This window comes from Caretta caretta, chromosome 3 (genome assembly GCF_965140235.1).
Source record: "Caretta caretta isolate rCarCar2 chromosome 3, rCarCar1.hap1, whole genome shotgun sequence".
NCBI classification, from domain to species: domain Eukaryota; kingdom Metazoa; phylum Chordata; order Testudines; family Cheloniidae; genus Caretta; species Caretta caretta.
Genome location: NC_134208.1, coordinates 201,961,078 through 201,985,838, shown reverse-complemented (window position 1 = coordinate 201,985,838; position 24,761 = coordinate 201,961,078). Strand labels below are relative to the sequence as shown.

General features: G+C 43.1%; 1 protein-coding gene across 12 annotated transcripts in view; it reads left to right on the top strand.

The window, feature by feature from the left end:
* The window catches only part of PLCB4 (phospholipase C beta 4), a 330,863-nt gene that overhangs the window by 199,837 nt on the left and 106,265 nt on the right, over window positions 1-24,761 (top strand). For all 12 annotated transcript variants that reach the window (XM_048842554.2, XM_048842557.2, XM_048842551.2 and 9 more), the window contains 5 exons: window positions 4,853-4,933; window positions 5,259-5,318; window positions 6,687-6,830; window positions 21,217-21,296; window positions 22,296-22,349. In XM_048842554.2, coding sequence (XP_048698511.1) covers window positions 4,853-4,933; window positions 5,259-5,318; window positions 6,687-6,830; window positions 21,217-21,296; window positions 22,296-22,349 — 419 coding nt within the window. The remainder of the gene's footprint in view (window positions 1-4,852; window positions 4,934-5,258; window positions 5,319-6,686; window positions 6,831-21,216; window positions 21,297-22,295; window positions 22,350-24,761) is intronic.

Sequence of the window (24,761 nt, the reverse complement as noted above, 5' to 3'; positions counted from 1 at the left end):
ACAAAATAAGGATAACTAGCTAAATGATGATACTGCTGAAAAGGATCTGGGGGTTATAGTGGATCACAAATTGTTGACTCAATTCCATATTCAAAGTGATGCAGTTGCGAAAAAGGCTGATATGATTCTGGGATGTATTAACAGGAGTGTCATACATAAGACATGGGAGGTAATTGTCCCGCTCTACTTGGTATTGGTGAGGCCTCAGCTGAAGACGTGTGTACAGTTCTGAGTGCCACACTTTAGGAAAGCTGTGGGCAAATTGGAGAGTGTCCAGAGGAGAGCTGCATAAGTGATAAAAGCTTTAGAAAACCTGATTTACAAGTAATGGTTAAAAACCTGTTCATGTTTAGTCTTGAGAAAAGAAGACTGAAGGGGGACTGGATAACAGTCTTCAGATATGTTAAGGATTGTTTAAAAGAGGATGGTGATCAATTGTTCTGAAGGTAGGAGAAGAACTAATGGGCTTAATATGCAGCAAGGGAGTTTTAGTTCAATATTCGATAACTATAGAGGTAGTTAAGTTCTGCAACAAGCTTCCAAGGGAGGTTGTGGAATCCCCATCATGGGAGGTTTTTAAGAACAACTTAGACAACCCCCTGTCATGGATGGTCTAAGGCAGGGGTTCTCGCAACAAATTTTTTGGTGGCCTCAGAGTGCGGCCACCAACTCTTGCTGGTGGCTGCTCTGACCATTTTTCCTAAAATACTTAATTAACTTTAGGAAAATCAAATAAATATGCACATATACATGCCCAAATCATTGTAATTTATCTATGTAGGGTTTGTTTGTTTTTTCAGACTCAATAATAAAAATAACGTACAGTTGTCTCTATTCTTTACTGGACCTAAACAGACGAGAAACACAAATAAGGAGCTTTGAACGTTCTTGTCCTTTTTCTTGTTTGTTTTGGGGTTGTTTTTTTTAAGACTTGCTAGCTATTAGGAAGTCTGTTGTGAAAAGTGATATTTGTATGTTTGTTAATATCACTTTTCACAGCAGACTTACTCAGCCCTGGCAAGCTCGGGGACAAATTAATCCCTGGATAGGGAGGTGGGTACAGAGGCAGTGGGGGGGGAGGCAGCGGGGACCAGAGTTGGTGGGGGGGTGAGCTCGGGCCAGAGCCTGCCTCCAGGCAGCCAGGGAACAGAGCCCAAAGCCCCACACCCAGGGGACAGAGCCTGGGGACAGAGGCCGAAGCCCTGTGTCTGGAACCTGCCACCTACCACCCCAGGGCTGAAGCCCAACCTCACAGCCCCCGGGAAGGTGGGGAACTCGCTGACTGCCTGCTCCTCCAGCTTGTGTCTCCCCAGAGGAGGGTGGGGCCCAACCACTGCTGGTGGCCCCTGGGGACAGGCCACTGCTTTGCCAACTCCCCACATAACTGCCCGGGAAGCTGTGGCTGCAAGAAAAGCCCCTGGTGGCCGCCTTTGAGAAATGCTGGTCGAAGGTTCCTGCCTCAGCGCAGGAGCTGGATCTGATGACCTCTCGCTGTCCCATCCAGCCCTACACTTCTATGATTCTAAGATGCAAGAAGTAGCTGAGTGCAGCTGAATTTTGGAAGAAGTCACCAGTCCAAAGCAACCTTGAAATAAAAGGCACCAGTGCCAGTTATGTGGCATATTTAAGTTCACCTCTGTTTAGTGGCTAGAGCCAGGGCTGCATTTTTACAGCACGAACCGTGTGAACGGTACAGCGTTTAACATTGGAACAGGTTTCAGAGGCAGTGGATCTCTTCAGGATGGGAAAAGTACTGAGCTTTATATTAATTGCTAGTAATTTCACCTACCTAATCAATGTTGACATTTGGGAATGGAATTAGGCATTGCCGTTGTATGTATAAATCAGATTTTATTAAGTGCTGTGCTGCATTCACGGCGTTTTGAATCATATGCTCTTCTTTTTACACTGACTGCTAGCAGGGGTCCTACCTGCCTTATTTGAAGCAGAAAACATGCGGTGTTCTGTATCCGTATTGTTCGCTGTAAGTACTGTATGGTAAATTTACCCAGTTTTGCTACAGAACACTTGTAAGCTCATCTGCGTGGTAGCCCAGCCCCTTTGATGATATCATCAAGTTTGCGGTTGGTTGGGATAGTATTATTTATTTAATAGAATTACAGTAATGCCTAGATATCCTAACGAGGTTTGTGCTAGGCATTGTACATACCCATAGCAAGAGCCCTCCTGCAAAGGATTTATAATCTTAGTTTGGGATTTTCGAAAGAGCCTAAGGGATTTAGGCACCCAGCTCCCATTGAACTTCTATGTTGAACTTCCAGCCTAAACAGGCAAAGCAGAGATGCACAGCAGAGACCCAGTGAAGTGACTGGTCCAAGTTTACATAGCAGGTCAGCGGCAGAGCTGCGAATAGGGGACAGCTCCTGAGTCTGAGAGCAGTGTCCTAACTACTAGACCACACTGCCTCCCAAGGAAGCAATATTCACAAAATGGAATTTCACTGGGGGACTAGAAGGTCTTGAACGAAGTCTGGATCACTGTGCTAGAGGTATACATCAGCGAGAGGAATTACAGGCCACATGGGATATGCTTCCTTTCTCTTTGAGCCAGGCAGTACCACACCTGAATGTTGGAAAGGCTTTTTGGGAATATCTTAGTGGAGAAGGTTGATGGTCAAAGGTTAGCAATGGTATTGGACTGTGTAATGTCTAGAATTTGTGGTAGCTGGTGTTTCCCTCACTGTATTAGAAGAAAAACTGGAGAAGCAATTAGTTAATGGAACCAGTGCATGCTAAGTAGTGGACGTTGGACTGAGTGCAGCTTATGTGGCCATCTTTGTAGGAAAAGTTATTTTTATACTGAGAGCTTTTAGTCACATGGGGGTGCAACAAGCAATGAAACATGTCCCCATTTTCTTGGCATTGACCTTGCTTATTGAGGTGACCCTCTATTCCAGGGTTTCTGAACCTGAGTCGGGACCCAAAATCGGGTTGTTGGAACGTTTCAAAGGGTCGCGTGGCGGCTCCTGTCCCACGGGGCTGGCTGGGTTCACCTCCCTGCTCCAGGCGCTGCAAGCTCTGGGTCCCAGCGCCGCTCGGGTTCTGCCCAGCTGTCATGATGCCAGAGTTGGGTGAGTGGCACTGCAGCCCCATGAGCCACGTCACAACTCCACCCACGCAAATTTGGTCCAGTTGGGGAGGGGCCTATACCTGAGTGGCGCTGCAACCCAGGAGGTTGCAACTCCCGGCGCGGAGAGCCATATCCAGCCAGCCCCACAGCACAGGAGCTGCCAGCGTGAGGTAAGTGCCAGACAGGACTCAGCCTCTCCAGGGGGCAAGATCAGACCAAAACCACCCCAGGGCCCCCACCCCCAGATTATTTTCTGGGTTACGACAGGCTGTAAACATTTACAAATGGGTCCTGCCCTGAACCCAAAATGGTTGAGAACCATTGCTCTATTCCAGGCAGATTTTAAAAGGTTCTCCCTTTAACAGGTGGCTAGCTGGAGTTTTTATAGACGCAGCTTTACAGGGATACCCGTGAGCTATAAAACTAGTGATTCTGGGATGTTTGCAGCTGGTACATTTTATGAAGTGCAAGGATTAAGAAAAAGGCAGTAAGCTGTGAGGTGTGGACTAGCAGCCTGGCTATAGGAGAGGGCACAGGAAGTGCCTCGTATCCAGTTCTGACTCTGTCTCTGAATCTACGGCAAATTCTAACCCTTCTCTCTGTTTCCCTATCTGTAAAATGAAGATAATTGTTTCCTACCTCACAGTGATGCCGCAGAAATTAATATTTGCGAAGTGCTTTGAAGCTGAAAAGTGCTGTATGTACTCAGTGCTATTATTTAAGAGGCAGATGCTCTTCGATTCTGAATGTGTTCCGGGTCAAGGGAGCGAAGTAGTAGGCAGGTCTGGCTGCTTTGTGGCCCATCCTGCAGCAAAACTCTTATTAACTTACATGGGTGTTCCTTGCATGGAGGGCTTGTGGGATGGTGCTAACTGAATCAGAGAAGTTAGAAATCCTCCTGTCCGCATGATCCTTTTGTGTGGGAAATGTCCCAAACCACATGAAGTGCTGCCCTCTGTCCGTCACAGCATCTCTGCTCCCTACACACATGCTTGCCGTTCGTTATAAAGTAATCTTTTTTAATTAAAAAAAGATTGGCCTGGGCTGGACTTTTTGTTCCCTTTAAAAATGACTGATTCTGCACAGTGGGATGTTTCCTTACCTTTTAGTTTCACCTCTAACATAAAAATAGTTTGGGGGGGGTGTACTTTTTTAGTTTTTGTGTTTTTAGTAATGCTGACCTGACTGCTCTTTTTTTTTTTCAATCTAATCTCTGGTTTTCTATTCCTTCCGAACTGCTTTATATACTATCTTCCCTGCCAGACTAACACTTTGCAATATATTTTTGTGTGTACTTTCTAGAAGTTCTTCTGTGAGGGTTCAGCTTTTGCGAAAGCACTTCCCCAAAAGTCATTGCAAAATGTGGTGGTTTGACCCCGAGCAGTTGCCAATTCTTGCAAGCCTCACAATATTTGGTGAGGTTGTTTCTGGAAGCCTGTGATTAGGTGAGAAAATCAGCTTTCATTTAGAAAGAGAAGTTTCTAGCCCTTGTGGCTGTTGAGAAAGGCCTGAAAATGAGAACGGAGTCTGCTGTAATGTCTCAGAAACCAGAAGTCAAATAAAAAAAGTTCTAATATTTATTATTTTTAAAAATCTCATGATTTCTGGGGATTGACTCCTTATTTTTGAATGCTTGGGACTGGCAATACTGCAAGGCAGTTGGGGAAAAGGTAAAAGATCTTTAGTTTTGAGCAACAAATGAATGCCTGACAATATTTTGTCAACATCACCAAAATATTTTGTTGTGTTTCCCTTTCAACAGGAGTCCTTTGTCTTTGAACCAAACTGTCTCTTTCAAGTGGATGAATTTGGTTTTTTCCTAAGGTGGAAAAGTGAAGGAAAGGTACAGTACTGTTGTACCAGGAACATTACTGTCTGCCTATGTTGTTGCACTTGGTTTGTTTCCAGGCTAATTTTTAATCACTAAAATTACATGTGGCTTTGTAACTATTTACAGTAAGATAGGTTGGCTCCTGTGTTTTTAGAAGTTACATAACTGCAATTCTTGACAGATTATTAACAGATGTGAAAAGAAAATGTACTGTTTTGTGTTAATTAACTGCAGTTGCATTTAAGACTCATTGTTTGTTTTTGCTTCAATTCCTATTTGTGTCTGCACTGTGTTTCGCCAGACCTTTTAGCTAACTTGCCTTCTCTTGCCGTTCCAGGAAGGACAGGTATTAGAATGCTCCCTGATCAACAGTATTCGTCTTGGAGCTGTACCAAAGGTACGCTGTAATTAGTTTTTACTGTTCTTTTAAACAAAGAGTGTTTAAGCTGAAGGTGAAGTGGGGAATGCAGTGCAGCTTGTCACAAAATACCGCCCGCACAACTTCGCTTGTAAAATCATAGCCTAAAACGTTTAGCTTTAAGATTAAGTGGTTTTAGTTTATTTCAGTGTCGAGGTTTTGTAATATTGCAATGCCATGTCAGTGCTGACCTTCCAAGAGGCTGTGAAATCTGGGCACTGAATATTAAAAGGATCCTGTCCAGGGTTTTCAAATTATTTTGAACTATTATGATATCATTTTAGGAGGTTGAAAATATTTTCTGGTTTAATTTTTGTCCTTGATCATTCAAGATGTGTTCCTATGTTTCATTGACATAGAAATCAGAAATTTTTGTTTGCTTCCTTGTTTTAGATACTTAAATGATCAATTGTGTCAGGACAGCTCTCGGACTTGTGATTATTAACTGCTGTTTCAAAGGCAGTCTGCAGAGGGACCACCTGAGGGTTCTACAGAAATCATAGCTTTTAAAATATTTTCTAATATAGATTTCTTTTTAAAATGCATCTGGATTTTAGACATCTTTCTGAGATGAAATTTGGGCATAATTGCTTCAGTGTCTCTTTAAGAGTTTTGCTATCTAGTTGTCCGGTGATGTCAAATACAAAAGCTTCAATCAGACTATGGTTCTACTTAAAAATCATAGATTTTTCACTTTAATCATAGATTTATTTTTTCTAGCGAAGTTAGTTCTCTTTCAAGGTGATAGACTGAAATCTTCAGCCAACAAAGTAGGTCATGGGCTAAGGCAGTGCAGACTTCCCCATGATACCCCACGAGTATGCTTCAAACTTCAAATATGCTTCAGAATATTCCCAATTTCTATGAATAGTTCAGTCTCCAGGCTTATTAAATCTATGGCTCTTGACTGCCAGCAAAGGTACCAAAGAGCACCAGATTTGCTGCTAAGAAATGGTTAGAAATCACCCACTCATTCCATGCAAATAATAACTTTTGGTCACTACTGATTTGGATTGGAATAATTTATTTACATAGAGTTAAGAATTCCCATAAACTATTGCCAGTCTTTAAAAGTATTCCATTTCCCTTCTCTGTGAAGGTAATATATGTAATTTTCTGAAATGTATTTAAAATACTGCAATTATCTCTCTGCTTTTAGGATTCAGCCACAGTCAGTGATTATTAAATTAGATTTTTTTCCTAATCATGCCAATAGATTCTAAATGAAACAACTCATTTAAGGTGACCGGGAAATATTTACAGTCTTAATGCATGCGAACCTGAGTTGTGTTTTTAGCTTAATCTTTGTATTGTGCATTTAACAAGTCTTTTTTTTCTGTTTAACAGGATCCCAAAATACTAGCTGTTCTTGAGACTGTGGGAAAAGCAGAAACTGAGCTGGAAGGGCGGATAGTGTGTGTCTGCAGTGGCACAGATCTGGTGAACATCAGCTTCACGTACATGGTAGCAGAAAATGCAGAAGTAGCTAAGGTATTCCACGGTTAAACAGTGCCGGGTGCGGGGGGAAAGGTGTCGCCTGCATTGAAGCACATGCTGCCACAGATTTATCACGACTGGTACTTGAGCTAGCTAGAATAAAGCTAGCTCAGATGTGTCTACTCAAGCTTCAGTCACACCTGTGTTTTCTGTCTAGATGTACAGAAATCCCTTGGCTTTCCGCTTCCTCTTTCCTTTTTATTATTGGAAGCCTCGTAGACAGAAAGCATAGCCTGACCATTCATTGCAACCATTGTTGCTGGCCAAGCAAAGTGAGGTCTAACACTCAACTCAGTAGCATGTCTCTGTTTGTCTGTCATAACTTTTCAACACCACATCCGGTCAGTTCCAAAATGTAGGGAATGCTTTAGGCATTTATGGGCAGAACCTTCTTGATTTTGATCACAATCAGAAAAACAGAAAGGGGGAAATGGGTGACACATGGAACCCCCTGGCATCTGGTTAACTGAGCCAGCAGCTTCACCCACCTTTCAAATTGCCTACCGATCAAAGAACAGGTTGGCAGTGCACATCCCCCTCCCACCAGCTTAGTCCCAGTACAGTTATAAAATAGTAACACTGAAAGAAAAATAAATGAAGGGGGAAAAAAAGGACACAGAAAAAATATGAGAGTAGTGGAAGGAATAGGGCCATAGGGGGAATGTAGGCACATGCAGAGCCCCAGGCATGGGAGGAGATTGTGGAACCCTAGGAGAGCGGGAAGGTGGAAGTGGAGGGCACACAGAGAGCCCCTGGCATAGGGGGGAGGTGGGAATGGGGGACCCTGGCGTGGGCACAGGAAGAGAGAAATAGGGGAGCACTGTTATGTTATTGTTGATGGAATAAAGGGGCCCAGAGAGTCCAGGGTGTTAACATGACCCTGTCACTGAACAACACTAAACAGTTAAACAAGGTTCAAGGTTTTGGAATACAGAGTCCTCAGCCTGCTTATTAGCGTGGAAAACACACTATTAAAAATCTTTTTACTCTCTTATTAAAGATACAGAAAAAGAAGGAAAAACAGTTAAAGCATTCAAAATATACAGTATTAAGGAAGTCTCTTCTTTTAACAATATCCCATGTTCCCCTTCTCTATAGAGAGTCTGTAGTAGGAAGAAAAAGCCTAGTTTGAGAGTCTCTTGGATGGGATTAAAAAGGGTAATAACTATCTTAGAATCTTTAGAAGGGACCAAAAGGGTCCTCTAGTCTAATCCTGTGCCAAGATGCAGGATTTGTTGTGGCTAAACCATCGAAGACAGACGGCTATCCAGCCTCCTTCTGAAAACCTCCAGTGAAGGAGCTTCCACAACTTCCCAAGGCGTCTGTTCCATTGTCTTTCTGTTCTTACAGGAAGGAAGTTTTTCCTGGGATTTAATCTAAATCTGCTCTGCTGTAGTTTGAATCCATTGCCTCTTGTCCTGCCCTCTGTGGGAAGAGGGAACAACTTTTCTCCAATTTTTTTATGGCAGCCTTTCAAGTATCTGAAGAGTGCTATCATGTCCCCATTAACCTCCTCTTTTCCGAACTAAACATACCCAATTCCTTCAGTCTTTGCTTGTATGGCTTGCATTCCATCCCTTTGATCATCTTTGTCGCTCACCTCTGGATCCTTTCCAGTTTCTCTCCATACTTTCTAGACATTGGTGACCAAAATCGGACACAGTACTCCAGCTGAGGTGTAACCAGTGCCGTGTAGAGCAGTACTGTTATCTCCCAAGACTTTCATGCTATGCCTCTGTAAATGCAACCTAAATTGCATTTGCTTTTTTTTTTTTTTTGGCAATAGTGTCACATTGCTGACTCATGCTGAGGTTGAAACTCACCAGAACTCTCAGATCCTTCTCAGCAGTGCTGCTGCCAAGCCAGTTATCCCCCATTCTGTATTTGGTTTTACTTCCCTAAGGTACACATCTGATGAAGTGAGCTGTGGCTCACGAAAGCTCATGCTCAAATAAATTGGTTAGTCTCTAAGGTGCCACAAGTACTCCTTTTCTTTTTGCGAATACAGACTAACACGGCTGTTCCTCTGACACCTGACATTTGTCTTTGTTGAATTTCATTTTGTTGTCCATAGCCCAGTTCTCCAATTTGTCAAGATCCCTCTGAATTTTAGCTCTGTCCTCCAAAGTATTGGCAACCGCCCTAGCTTTGTGTTGTCTGTAAACTTGATCCGTGCGCTTTCTTAATTACATCCTGGTCATTAATAAAGATGTTAAACAACACTAGACCCAGAACAAAGCCTTGTGGAACTCTACTTGAAACCTCCCTCCAATCCGACATCATTCCATTAATAGTTACTCTTTGTTTGTGGTTGTTTAATCAATTATGTATCCACTTAATGGTAGTTCTGCCGAGCCCGCATTTCTCCAGCTTACTTATCAGAAAGTCAAAAGCCTTGCTGAAGTCCAGGTATATTATGTCCACTGCATTCCCCCTATCCGCTAAATCAGTTACTCTGTCAAAGAAGGAAATCAAGCTGGTTTGGCAGGATTTGTTCTTGGTAAATCCACGCTGGCTGCTAGCGATTACCCCGTCATCCTCCAGGTACTTGCAGATTGAATGATTTAGACATTGCTCTCGTAGCTTCCCAGGTATCGAAGTCAGGCCGACTGGTCTGTAGTTCCCTGGCTCCTCCTTTTTCTTCTTTTTGAAGATGGGCCGTGTGTCAGCCCTTCTCCAGTCTTCCGGGACCTCTCCAAGAGTTTGTAAATATTATTGCCAGTGGCTTCAGCTAATTCTTTCAGTATCCTGGGGTGAACAGCATCCAGCCCTGCTGATTTCAATTCATTCAAATTGGTCAGAAGATCTCTGACGTGTTTTTTAACTTATCCCAATCTGCATCCCTTCCCCTTTATTGTCTATGGTAACTTTGCTGGACACATGTTGTTTTTTGCGAGAAGACTGAAGCAAAGTAGGCATTAAGCAGCTCTGCCTTCCTATCATCTTCCTTTACCAGCTCCCCACCTCCATTAGGCAGTGGACCCACACCGTCCTTGATCTTTCTTTTTTGTCTGACATATTTGAAGAACCCCTTCTTGTTGTCTTTAACATTTCTTGCCAGCTGTAACTCATTCTTTGCCTGGGCTTTCCTGATTTTGTGCCTGCATACTCTTGCTATTCCCATGTATACTTCCTTGGTGACATGCCCCTCCTTCCATGTCCTGTATGGAGCCCTGTTGGTTTTCAGATAGCTAAAAAGCTCCTTGTGCAGACACATTGGCCTGCTGTGGCTCCTCATATCTTAAGTCTGCATCACAGTAGCTTGATGTTGAGTTTCTAGTGTTACATCTTTTAAGAACTGCCAGTCTCCTTCGACTCCTTTTCTTCCTAATTGGTCTTTCCATGGGACCTTCCCTGCTATTTCTCTGAGTCCATTGAAACCCGCCTTTCTAAAGTCCAGTGTCTTTGTTTTGCTGTTCTCATCTCCTCCTTTCCATAGGATCTTGAATTCTATCAAATCATGATCACTTCCTCCCAAGTTCCCAACCACCTTCGTGTTCGCGGTTACAACTGTTGGTCAAAACCAGATCCAAAATGGACTGACTGCCTTTGTGTCCTCAACTTTCTGAATCAAAATTGTTCTCTACACATGCTATGAATTTTCAGGCCATATTATGTTTCGCTGCAATAGTTATCCAACAGATATCAGGGAAGTTAACCCCCAACCCCCCCCCCCCCCCCCCCCCCCGCCATTTCATACTAGCCTGTGTGTGTTAACTAAGCTTGTTCCCTGCTTGTAGAATGATCAGTCATCTTTTTGGGGGGGAAAGAGAAAAGGCAGTTGAGGTAGGCTGGAGCTGTTCCTGCTGCTGCTGTTAAAGTCCCATCCCATGTCCTAGAAGTCAAAATAAAACAAACAGAAAATGGAAGAAAAAAACCAGTATCTTCACTTGCAAAATCTCACTGTGGGAGAAACACAGGCATAGCACATGCTCTTGTCAGCTACTCTGAGACCTGGCTAACTTGTACCAGCGGCAGGCTATTTAGGCCATTGCTTTTAGCTATCTTTGTGGTCACAGGCTTACAGCAGTGTTGCAAAATATGCAGTCCTGACTGGCTAAGTCAGATGCTTATAAAACAGAAGGCAAAAGAAGGTGGGGAAGGAAAATGACAGGTATGGGGAAGGGGTGACAACAGGAACCAAAGTCTCACATCTTAGGTGGTGGTCAGGATTTAGCCAGAGCCGATGGAGATGGCAATATCATCTGATTCCCTCTCTCTGGACCGGTCTGGTCAGGACATCTCTCAGAATCAGAACACCAGAGGCCTAATGGTGTCATAGTGGCTCCTGGAGTCCCAGGAGATAGTGAGGGTGGCAGTCATGATGACAAAGCTAGTTCCTTCCAGTCCACCAGTCTCCCAGTCAGTTAGTTAGTTTCCCCCACAAAGTCTCTCTTTAGTAAATGTGGGCCTGAAAAGGGAATGATGGGAAACATAGCCAGCCATCAGTTTGTTCATCAGTTAGGCCTAATTTTGGACACATCAATTTTGGTTCACAGATTTCCAGTCCCACACTTTCCTTGTTTACCAGGCATGATCTTAACGTATACCTTGAGTTTGATCAGTAGGCCTTTTCGTTTGGACTAATTCAGTCTGTCTCTCTCCTTTTTGTACCTATTCCACTCAACACTTGTTATAGATTATTGTGATGTTTGATAAAGTTTTAGCCACTTTTCCACAGTAAAGATCACAACTTAGGGAGGTCTACCAAGCACCAACGGTTTACAAGGGCATGCGGAGCCCCTATAATGAGGGAGGGGGTGGAAGGTTGAAGGGAATCCCTGAAATAAAAGGGGATGGGAGGGTGACACCCAGGGAAATTGTGAGAAGGGGAATGGAGGGACTGGTCGAGTTTGCATATTGAACTTTATAAACCACCTGCATCAACTGCTTGTAGGTCTCAAATTTCGTGGTTGCCCGGGATTGGGCTTAAGTTACTTCATTTACCAGGTAGCCTTCCTGAGTCCTGGTCTGTACAATGGACGCTGTATTCTGGCAGTGTAAAGGGGCTGTGGCAGACTGGGGAGAATTCCCCTAGTGCAGGAGCAGTGTAAGGCCCTAGCCTAGGGCATTCTGGCCTGCAAAGCAGTCCATATGCCGCTCAGACGAGGCTACCATAAGTAAAAGCATCTCTTATAGTAAGGACTGTGGTGGCTCCTGCAGTAGTTTAGAGTCCAGACCTCCCCCTCCTTATCTCTGGAGTAGGGTTGCCAATCCTCCAGGGTTGCCTTGGAGTCTCCAGGAATTCAAGATTACTCTTTAAGTAAAGATTATGTCATGTGATGAAACATCCAGGAAGACATCAAACCAAAATTGGCAACCCTACTCTGGAGATGTGATGTGGAATCTAACCCAAAAGATTTACATATAAAAGAGAAGCAACGTTCATGATTTTATTCTGGTTCTTCATTTTTAGTCTGCTCTGAAGAATAAATCACTAGGTTTGTGAGACCACTGAGGCCTTGTCTTCACTGCTAAAAAAGGTGCATTTTACCTCAGGGTAACAAACATGTGAGCTATCCCAAGTGAAGACAAAATACTTTGGTTTTACCAGATGGCAAATTAGGCAATGTCAGTACTATACCCCAGCCTGAGGTTGACCGTGCCTAGTTTACTTTGCTCCTTTTTTCTAGCAGTGAAAACAAGGCTGAGTGTGACGTTAATGGCTAAGTAGAGAATCGCAAGAATGAGAGTCACAAGAATTGTAATAGGCATCAGCTAAAACATTTAGGTAATACTCTCTCTATCAAATAGTTCTTCTGTAACTTCAGTGATTTTATTACTGTGCTTACTGTATCAGCTGTCTTGGCTATTATTATTTATATTATTGTAGCACCTTGGGGTCCTAGTCATACACTGGTCTAGGTACTGTACAAACTCAGAACAAAAAGACAGTTTCCTTTGGCATGTGTTACTAACACTATGGGTAAAAATAATGGGACCGATTCATCCTTGGTGTAAAGTGGCAAATTCCATTGGTCGCGTTTGTATTTATTTTGTTGATTTTTCACAATTTAATCCCACTCAGTATAAATGCAGAATAGAGATGTTGAGTTAATTTATCAGTAACTATTCTTGCCAGCGAGGAGCAGCCATTTTAATTTTAGCTGGGTTCTGAAAGGTTATGAATATTGCCTTGTAAATTTGTATAGATTTATATAATGGATAGAGCGTTTTCAAAAAGATGCTACGTCAGGCCGCCAACCCTGCAAAACCTCAGTGCAAATAGCTGATCACAGAGCGGATAGGCTCGGTTTCACAATCAACAGCATTTAATAACCGTCACAACTCATGCCGATTTTCAGCATAATTATAAACTTTGTAGTGGGCAGTGTTTTAACAATTGGTATGGATAGTATATTGCACATTAACTTTTATTACTATCTGGTTAATTGACTTATGGAAGAAAGAAATACTGTAAATGCGGATGATCAGAAAGCAGAGGCTGCTACACTGTTTTTCCACACAGAGCACTTTAGAGAAAGGATCTGCTTTTCAGTGTAGCAGAGATGTAGTCTGGTTCTGGAAAATGATCTCCCTGTAATACCAGGGGGCTTCCATTTTAATAATCATTTGAAGAGCAGTGATGATGTGTATTAAAGCAGGAAGGTCGCAAGTACAGCCAGAGACATTGGGAACAGCAGCAGATTCCCACAGCCCTTATAAAGAAAAAGAACTTCTCTCAGAGTTGCAGCCGTGTTAGTCTGTATTCGCAAAAAGAAAAGGAGTACTTGTGGCACCTTAGAGACTAACAAATTTATTTGAGCATAAGCTTTCGTGAGCTAAATTTGTTAGTGCCACAAGTACTCCTTTTCTTTTTAAAGAACTTCTCTGTATCTTTGTTTGTTTTCTCTTATTTTACATGCATGTGCATTGTAAATCTAATCTACCTCAGGAAAACTGCAGAATATATCTGGAAAGAATTCTGGAAATCTGTTGATTCTTTTGTCCCTGTCAAAGGAATAATCATTTGTGATTTAGGCCTCAGTCCTGCAAATACTTTGAAATTATTGTATATCCAGAAACTATTGATTTCGATGTGGTTACTCATACACATGAAGATAGGCACATATTTAAGTGTTTTCAGGATTAGGGCCGTATTCATATTTTATATTGGAAGCTTGCATTCAAAGGGGAATTAGGGTTTCTAACCTTTCAAGCAAGCTGGTCAAATATTGTTGTAATATTCAGTCAGCTGGTATCTTATAGCTAGAGCACAAGACTGGAAGTTAGAAGTTATACATTTTCTTCCCAGCTCTGCCACAGACTTCCTATGGGAGCTTGGTGAAGTCACTTAATTTCTCTGTACCTCAGCTTCTCCTATCTGTAAAATGAGGATAATAATAATACCCGCCCACCACGCAAGAGTGCTGTGAGGCTAAGTTCAGAAATGTTTGCAACGCCTTGAGTTCCTCAGAGAAGGACATTACAGAAGCACAATGTATTATTATTATTCATTGTTCTTACATTCATCATGATTTGATTACTTTATTTTCTGCTTGGTTTCCTGCATTTTCAAGCATTCTTGTGTATCTCCGTAGTTCTTGCACTGTGTTGGAATGTGGCATATGGTATGTAGCTGAGGTGGTAAGTAAGCCTTCCCAGAGAATCAGAAGGCCTCAGTACAAAACTGTTGCTTCCCCATTCAGGGAGCTGTGTATTGCTGTTTCATCACCAACCCCTCGGGATATGTTAATGCCATGTTCATAAGATCTGTCAGTATCTTAATTTTCACTTAATGGCCATTCTTTACATTGTACATTGAAAAAGGCATCCAGGATCTTTGCTGTGTTGTTTTTTTTCCCCTCACTCTTTTATGTTCCTTTTGGAAGTGTTACTGCAGGACTTTCAATGGCCCCAATACCTCCCCACTGGTTTTCACAAGCCACAATGGATAAGGGCTCATCGCATTGGGTGAAACTAGACCAAAATACCTGATATATTTGTCTCATCCGTTCTTGACACTGTTCCCACAGAAGCAGCCAAACTGGTGTAGATCCAGTTGGTCTGATCCTCAACATGTTTGGAAAACTCCTCACAGCAAGAAACGCTCTGTTAATGAGTGGAAGCATCTGGGTTCATCAGACTGCTTGCCACATGGAACATTTGTGCTAGCTGGGACTTTGTAGATGAAATTCTGGAAGTGGGGGGAAACGAGCCCTTGAGTTTTCTTTTAGCGTATAGCACAGCCTCAGTAGCAACATACAGAAACTCTTGGCTGTGGTTGACAGATATGGGATGAATTTTACACAATCCCTAGTCTAGTCTCCTTTCTGTTGCTTCTTCGTGTGTCGCAGGTATGGTAATCTGCATTGTACAGACGTGACCTGTGAGACTGACTGGACATAGGAGTTGAGGAAGAGGAGATCTATTGTCCACTGTGTGAATGGTTGAGAACAAAATGTTCTGGTTCCCTGCTAGACTACTAACAGAATGCTCGGTATATTCTCTCTGAGGATTTTGAAACCCCTAACGGGTTCATCACTCGCTGACAGCACACGAGCTAAACAGGGCCTTTGCCCAGAATCGATTCCCCAGTGAAAGATGAGATCCAGAAGGTGGCCTCTTTAGTTTGTCAAACTAACCTCTTCTCTTCCCTTCCTAAGGATAGCTCCATAGTTGCTGTGGAGGTCCTGAAATCAGTGAGATGTGTAAGTCACCCTGGACATTAATCTTGGTGACTCTAGCCCGAAACAAGAGCTTAATCTGTAACTCCGCTGCCGAGCCAGTACACCACCAAAATTACTAAAATGATCTCAGTCGCAGGGCTTTCACAGATGCATATGTAACTGGTGCTTCCACAGTGTGGCTCTGTTCCCCTCTAGTGGCTGGACCACAGAGAGGTTCATGAGTCTGCACAGCCGTTTAGCGAACAGTCTTTTAGCTCAGAAAGTAGAAGCTTGTGCATTTAGTTCAGCAGGCCCAGGTTCAAATCTTATTGCCAGTGGCCCACCAAGGGACTCCACATTACACACTCAGGCCAGGCAGCCCTGCACGTGGGGATTCAGCAGTGAAGGACCAATGCAGCAGGTAGCAGCTCCTCTGCCGAGACTCCACCCTGGGCCCTAGGGGCAGCTACTGCTGGAGTTCTGGGACTGGGGTCTCCTCTCCTTGCGCTCTCAGTTGCTGCTGCTTCTGGGGAGAGGAGGCACTGACCACGTCTGGAAGCAGCAGCTCAGGATCAGGCCCCTTTCCACGCAGCTCTGTGTGTGCATGAGAAGAGAAGCAAAGGGGGCGCACTGGGGCTGTGAGTGTGCTCGTGGTGGGGCAGAAGGGGAACGAATGAATTGGGTATGGGAATGCTGATGGATTTGTTGTGTGGGTGGCAAGGCTGTGTTGGAGGGAGAATTGCTTAATTTGGGGTGGATAGTGATCCCACTTAGAAGTGTTGATTTAGATATTATGCACAAATTATCAAGTCCTGGACTCTAACAAATCAGTCTTTGGCACTAGGCACCCCCTCGGGATAATACCAGATGCAAAAAACCACTCCGTCATCCTAGTTCCTTAGCCTGCTGTTCATGTTGGACCTAGAGTTAGCCTGGTGTTCATGTTCTCACTGGAGAAACTACATGGACACAGGAAAGGTGGAATCTTCTTGCTCGATTTGGGTAATACAGGTCTCATCTATAACTAAACCATGGATGATGTTGGACTGAACAGCATGAGCTGAAGGTTACAGCAGTTTTTAGTCACTCTCAATGACCCTACTTTGCATCTCATCCTGTTAAATGTAAGGCCCTGGCTAATTCAGAGCTAAGAGATCAAGCAGTCTGTGCACTCTACCACTGCTGGCTTGTGTTTCATTGAGGAAACCAAGACGAAGCAAGGTCACTGAGTAGCTCTAAAGGATTTGATGGAGTTATTCAGCAAACGTTGGAAGACAGGCTTCTTCAGTCAATGTTTTTCATTTTTTCCACTTAAAGGCATTCATAAATGCTGGCTCTTTGTTTAACAGAGCTAGTTCAGTTATCTTTTTCCACATTCCATGTACTTAGTTGTGCATTCAGCTCTTCATCCTGTAGTTTCTGTGCCCACTGCTTCATTTTTTCCATTTAGTTTCATGGTCATTGCTTCTCTAAGGTTAGATACTAAGGGATAGATTCCTCTCCTGGTTACACTGATATAAATCCAGAATAACAGTTTGTGTCATTCAGGTTTTATGCCGGTGTCCTTGTTTACTTGAATTCAGAATTTGATTTTTTCAGTGGTCTTTGCCATTCTTTCAATACCTAGTGGCTTGGTGATGCTGAACACTAGGCAACAGATTTGATTGTCTTTGCAGAGCGTTTGCTGTTACTTCACCTTCATGTAACTGATTTAGAACAAGTCAAATTGGTAGTTCCCTCATAGCGAGGAAAAAGGGTTGTTCCCAGATTCGTGTGGCCATTTTACGCCTGGTCTACGCAAGGAAATTAGGGGGGTATAACTGTCACTCGGGATGTGAAAAATCCACACCCCAGAGTGATGCAGTTAAGTCGACCTAACCCCCTGGTGTAGATACCTCTAGGTCGACTGAAAAATGCTCCTGTTGACCTAGCTACTGCTTCCTGGGGAGGTGGATTCCCTATCCCGACAGGTGAACGCCTCCTGCCAGGGTAGGTAACATCTGCACTGAAACGAGCTACAGAGGCGCAGCTGTTCCACTGCAGTGTTTTAAGTGTAGACCAGCCCTTAGGATACTATTTAGGTTGTGGGAAAGGTATAAACGCTTCCTTTTCCCCCTTTTACAGAGACAACACGTTAGCTAGCCTGTTTTCCAATTAATCTGGGAATGGGTTGGTGACGGAAAAGCTATATATTGCCAGTTTAACATTGTCACAGTCCTGTATATTCAGACTCTTTTTTTCATTTGATGGTGTAATCTTAAAAATTAGTTTTTTGCAGAAGATTTGTGGCTCACAAGGATTTGATCTTTGACCGCCTGACAAATAATGTGACATTTCATGCACAGGGTACAGACACCTTCGAGCATATGCCTGAACCTACTGGTAGCTCAGTTCTTCATCCGGTGTCATATAGCTCCAGTGCAATTTGTACACAGTCCTCCTTTTTTTTGACTTTCCCATCCCCAGGTAATTTGAGGCAAGCTAGTAGCCTTTGGGTAAAACAGACCAGCTGACCCATGTGTGGTACTGCCTAGTCCCAAATTGAACACAAGGAGACAGATGCTCTGGTGTGGCACAGCTGGTGGGAGTCTGGCCCAAAAGCTGGCGTAAGCAGCCCAGGGAGCATCACGCCAATGGAAGGGTGATTCTGTGCTGGCCTATGAGCTCTTATGCTACTCCTTTGCCCTGTACCAGCATAGCATGGTGTGGCTGGGATTCCCCTATGATTTACCAGTTATTGCCTTTGATGAATCCCATGCACTCCTACAGACTAGGGACCGAATGGCTAGGCAGCAGTTCTGCAGAAAAGGACCTAGGGGTTACAGTGGACGAGAAGCTGGATATGAGCCAACAGTGTGCCCTTGTTGCCAAGAAGGCTAACGGTATTTTGGGCTGTATAAGTAGGAGCACTGCCAGCAGATCGAGGGACATGATTGTTTCCCTCTATTCAACATTGGTGAGGCCTCATCTGGAGTATTGTGTCCAGTTTTGGGCCCCAAACTACAAGAAGGATGTGGGAAAAATTGGAAAGCATCCAGTAGAGGGCAACAAAAATGATTAAGGGACTGGAACATATGACTTCTGAGGAGAGGCTGAGGGAACTGGGATTGTTTAGTCTGCGGAAGAGAGGAATGAGGGGGGATTTGATAGCTGCTTTCAACTACCTGAAAGGGGGTTCCAAAGAGGATGGAGCTCGGCTGTTCTCAGTGGTAGCAGATGACAGAACAAGGAGTAATGGTCTCAAGTTGCAGTGGGGGAGGCTTAGGTTGGATATAAGGAAAAACTTGTCCAGTAGGAGGGTGGTGAAGCACTGGAATGTGTTACCTAGGAGGGTGGTGGAATCTCCTTCCTTTGAGGTTTTTAAGGTCAGGCTTAACAAAGCCCTGGCTGGGATGATTTAGTTGGGGATTGGTCCTACTTTGAGCAGGGGGTTGGACTAGATGACCTCCTGAGGTCCCTTCCAACCCTGATATTCTATGATTCTGTGATTTCATCCACTTATGTTGGCACAAAATAGAGCAGCCCCAGGCTTGGTTTACCTGTTGGGGAAGTGCTGTTTGGGAATCCTTCCTAAGCAGGACTTAATCTTTTCACCAAGAAAGAGCTGGATAGGTGATTCATGGCTTGGGTTTTCCCAGTGGTGGTGCCCCGGGGCAGTTGGTCCTGATGAATAAAAGAGAAAGCTAAGGACAAGGGTTTGGTGCTTTAATATAGTTGCCTGAAAATCCAAGTTGACAGGTATGTATCTTTATTTCTTAACCATGTGTTCGCATTGACAGCATTGTACACAATACTTCTACTGACATCTGGTGGCATGTTGTAGCAGAAAACCTGTTGTTTTTTTTAAGACTGTACATTTGTATGACTTGCATTTTGTTTAGTTTAGCTGCCCTGTAGTTATTTTTGCACACTGTGGCTTTTAAAATTTAACTTCTTATTGAAAGCCAAGAGAGTCAAGAGCTTTTCAAGAATGTCAGACAAATCTAGCTCAGTCTGGGGCAGATAATGGTACCGCAGTGTTCTTGCAGCGGCAGCATATCATTTCCATTAGGATGTTTTTAAAAACATTTTAAAAAAAGGAAAGACCAGGTAAAAGAGTGCTTAAATACCACAGTGAGAGAGAACTGAGCAATCTCTGATAGACTACAGTACAGGCGTACTTAGTAAAACTTTGAGAGATGGTTTTCCTAAGGGGTCTTAATCACCCAGCGGAAAGAAGATGAGAGAACCACATATGAAGTCTTTTCAGCAAAGCTTTGGCATTTGTTTTTGAGAACACAACATGATGCCTTTAAACAGAGTCGGGGCTCTGTTTTCATGCTTTATGAAATTACACAACTACTGTGTAATTTCAATGTGCGTTTAAAGCAGCTATTTGTGTTTAAAGATGGGCATTTTTAGTTTATTTTAGCCACCTAAGGCTACAGGTCAGACTTATTGTATATAGTTTGCTCAAGCCTTCAATATTGCCTCATATAAATTTTAGAGATATGTACAACAATCATTCATGAAAAGAAAAATACACTCATCTACTTCTATTTATAAAGTGTTTCTAGAATAGATTTTGGCATACACGTGGTCGGTTCAAGCTCCATGTACAGAGTTTTGCCTTTAATGAGAGGCTTTCTACTCATTAGGCTGATAGGGAACAGTGGAGCAAACCCCATTTCAGTTACACTGATGCAAATAGTCTATGCCAATGGTTCTCAATCCACAGGCTGCTTGCAGCCCAGTCAGCACACAGCTAAGGCCCGTGTGACAACATCAGGGCCATACAGGTAGAGTATATATATATATTGTGTGGAAGCGGCCCACATAACACATGGAGAGCAGCAAATGCAGACCACAATAATAAATAGGTTGAGAACCACTGGTCTATGCAATAGTCTCAGCATTATACGGGCATAACTGAGATAGAACTTGGCCTGTCATGTCATTAGATTTCTGCTGTTTTGGGGGTTGATCTTATTGTCCTTGCTCACCCAAAGCTTCCATTGCCAACTCCCGTTGGTTTTAATTTTAGGCCCTAAGTCTCAAACGTTTTCAGTACAAATCAGCAAAGTCAAGATGTGAACTACAGTTGAAAAATAGATCCTTATAAAGAAATTATGTAAGGACTGCAGTACTGCTGTTTGCTGAAAGATAGCCTCATGGTCAGTGGAATGTTTTACTTTTTAAGGATGAAAACTGGAAAGAAAGCATGATGGAATATGTAACAGGCAGCTAGATTTGGTTCGTCACATAACACACGTGCTGTGCCTCCTTGTAGTCTGCTATAGATTATTAATATTTTGCTTCATTTCTGTTCTAAAATAGAACGCAGTTAAATATGTCATCACATATTGTATAATGTTGCTTAGGAATAGCTAATATTGCCAACAGCAGCTGAAAGAGATTTATATTTATACAGTCTATAAATAGAGAGCTTAATAAAACCATCAGTGGGCAGCTTTCCTTTGCTGGCAATCAGCTGTTTTAATGGCACTACAGATGCAGCATTTATGTAGCTGGGGAAAAAATGGGAACCAGCGTGACTTTGTTTATCGAAGAATAAAATATTAGCGTGTAATACGCAGTTTGGATGCTGGCTCTCCCTTCCAAGGTGGGGTTGGGAGAGAGTTTTATACGTCAGGTTCTCTACATTTTGTATAGTTGCGTGAAAAGGAGAAAAGTTTTTCCTTTGAGACAGGCATGCCCAGTGATTAGGTTGGCCTGCTTTCCCCCTTTTTGTTTTCCATAGCTGAGTGCCTGTGTGTTTTCTTGTCTTTCAGCAATGGGGAGAAGGACTTGGATCCATCATACATAACTTTAGAGCGAACAACGTCAGTCCAATGACATGCCTCAAGAAACAGTAAGGCTTTTCCCTCCCTGTTTTTCCTCCTGTGTATCTTTTTTTGGACACATATTTTCCTATATGAACTGTCTTGGTTGTCCTTTCTTTTCTTGGCTCAACCAATGCAATTGTCAAAACAGTCTACAGGAAAAATTCCCTCAGACTTCAACCTCCCATGCGATACACGGTGTTAACCGCATTTAAGGCTCGTGTTTCATTGTAAACATCCAAGTTTCCAAGTCCCTAGCTTGGCGTCTGCCTGAGAGAGTGTAAGAAAGTTTACAAGCGTACATTTAATCTACTGAGACGTGTCATTTTAATTATTGTCTTGTCTGTTCTTCCCTTGATACATACACATCACCCCCATGGGCGATACTGGTTTTGGAAGTATGTAGCAAGGGAGAGGTTGTCTGTCAAGGGAGGTACTGATTTTCTAATTATTCTGGGATGAATTTTGCCTCTGGAGCACAGCTCTGCATTGTAGCCATGCCCTGCTCCACAGGGAGCGCTAAGGAAGCAGACGGAACGCCTCCCGAGGCTTCCCAGCACACCCTCGGCTTTCTCTTACCCTTTGTCAGGTTCAGCGTACTTCCTGTCTCTTTTTCAGGCCACTGTGCGGGGTAGTGGTGCTGTGGTACTTGTCTCCTGCCTGCCCGGCCCTACTTTCTCTAGGGTGCTATGAATTCCCAGGACGCAGTCCCTGTGCTACCCCGAAGGCAGGAACTGCAGTTCTGTCTGGACACTCTGGCAGGCAGTGGGCTCTGTAGTACTTCCCTTACAATCCAGGCCTGCCTAAGGGTCAGGCTGACTCTGGCCGGCTGGTGGGATGTGGCTTATTGTCTTTTTGAGTTTCAAAAAGATCATTAATGAGTCGAAGATTAGAACTGCTGATGTTTTTTGTGATCATTTCACAAAGATGGCAGGCACCATTAACCTGAATAGAAATATCTAGAACCCTGTTTTTACTAAAATAAATAAATACGATATTAATTTTTAACATTTCTTTCTACATTTCAGCTGGATGAAGCTGGCGTTTCTGACAAACACAAATGGCAAAATTCCCGTTAGGAGGTAAGCACAATTGGAGGAGCTTAGCAACCTAGCACATATGTTTTGTGTAATGTGTCTCAGATCATATTTTATGATATTAATATGCTTGCTGATTATATTTGGATAATATTAATTTTATAATTGTAATATATTTATAAACAACAAGATGGGAACTAAGACATTGTCATTTTTGCTCTATTCCTTCTTTTTAAGCAGGAAAAACTCCTAAAGAAATCAGTGATTTTTTTTCTTAAGAGCCCTATCCTGTGAAGTGTTAAGAGCTTTCAACTCTCGGGAAATCTACTTGGAGCAAAGGGCATCTAGCAGCTTATAGGCACTAACCCTGAGTGTTCAGGGATGAGTTTTTCAGTAGTTAGAAGGCAGGTTGTAAAGACTTTGTCAATAGCAGCATACAAATGTTTCAGACCATTGCAAATACAGAATAGCAGGTACATTGGGAAATGCAATTCACTGCAAAACTAAAAGAGGCAGCTTTGCCAGAATTATTCTTGTGTTCACAGGAACTTCTGGAACAATATTTATGCCATGCAGTATACAACCCACAGCAGGTCTTGGCTTACTTATTGCCAAAGATTAAAAAGGCAACTATGGAACAAAACAATATATTTCTCTGTAAGCAGTTGTTAGAGCAGTCTGGCTGAGACATCTGATATCGCTCTTTCTTATAGTCTAGTTTTACTGCATTTCTCTTACACATACCTGCTCAAAATCCTATCAAACAATTTGCCTTCTCTCCTTCCCGCACAGAAAAATGTGAAAGTCACCACTCTTGCTAATACTGGGCCATATTGCCCACATCCACAGCATTACCTGGAAGGGGGGCAAGAAGTGCCGGAAAACATGGTGGGGCTCCCCTCGTGGAGTTGCTTGCCAGGCATCTTTTCAAGAGAGTGGGGATTGGATCCTTGTGGAGCTGAGAAGCAGCAAAACCCCCAGAACCATAGAGCCTGCTCCATTGCCCCGTCTCTCCTTTGGCAGCATGACTCCAACCATAACCGCAGCCAAGGAGGGCACCTTGAAGGAATGAATGCTGCTTTGGTTTATTAATATATCAACTTTCAAATGGCCAGTCCCCTGCTGGTCCCTTGGTCTTGCACCAAACCTCCTTGGGGCACCTTCTAAATAGCGCCCCCGTGGATGGGGTATCTGCAGAATAATGGGGCTGGGGGAACGATGCTGAAGAGGGTTAATCCATCCCCTTCTGCATGCAGATCCACTGGGGACAGCACAGTCCAGTCACTCTAATGACTTAAATCTTCCTGTCAGATCCATGGATCTCAAATAGGTGGTTTAAATGAAATAACTGTCCTGTTCAGTACATATCAATGGCTCTCGTTAAAAGCTGTTCAATTTTAAGTCCTTTGTTACCCTAGAACTGGAATTAATTTGCAAACTGGACCCCATCAAATAAGGCCCGAGTAAAGACTGGGAGTGGATGAGTCACTACAAGAACTAAAAGCTAATTTCCCCCTATTGGTACTCACACCTTCTTGTCAACTGTTTGAAATGAGCCATCCTGATTACTACTACAAAAAGTGATTTTTCGTCTTGTTGATAATAACCCACTTGAATTGAATTGTCTCGACCCCCCCTTAGTAAGGCAACTCCCATCTTTTCATGTACTATTATATATATCTTCCTACTGTATTTTCCACTCCATGTATCTGATGAAGTGGGTTTTAGCCCGCAAAAGCTTATGCCCAACTAAATTTGTTAGTCTCTAAGGTGCCACTAGTACTCCTTGTTGTTTTTATTTTTGCTGATACAGACTTAACACTGCTACCACTCTGACATAGATTTACACAATTTCCATGTCGAGGCAAGCAGGCCTCCAAAAGGGCTCAGTTTCAAAGTGTTTTTAGCACAATATGCTAGTGAATTGAAGTCTAGGATCCTGATGTTTGCTCAAACAAAGGCCAGTTCAGGCATAAAAAGAAATCAGTCCAGTCTTTTGATGGAATAATTAATGTGCCGCACTCAATTTATTGTAGACTGCTACACAGATATGAAGGTACAGTGCATGGATTTCACACGTACTGTACTGCTAATGCAGACATTCCAAAGCAGGCATTAGCACTCAAGAATACTATGTGGATTTCAGCCAGCAGTACTCCCTTGAAGGGATTTTAGTTTCCATAAATCCACCAAATCATTTGGCACTTGTGACCGATCTAATCCTGTTTCATGCTATAAAGAGGGAAACTCCGTGTTGCTCAGATTCTCAGCCTTCAAAGCTAAGGAGTATAGCGCTGCACCTCTCAGAAAAATATATATGGTAATTAATTTAGTGTCATCCTGTGAAACGCCAGACTTCTTGGATTAACAGAACATGTGGTTTCATTGAACTATCTTTGAACACTGTAACTTTGAATCCAGTGGCTTCAACAGGAACTGCAGGTGCTCAACACCTCT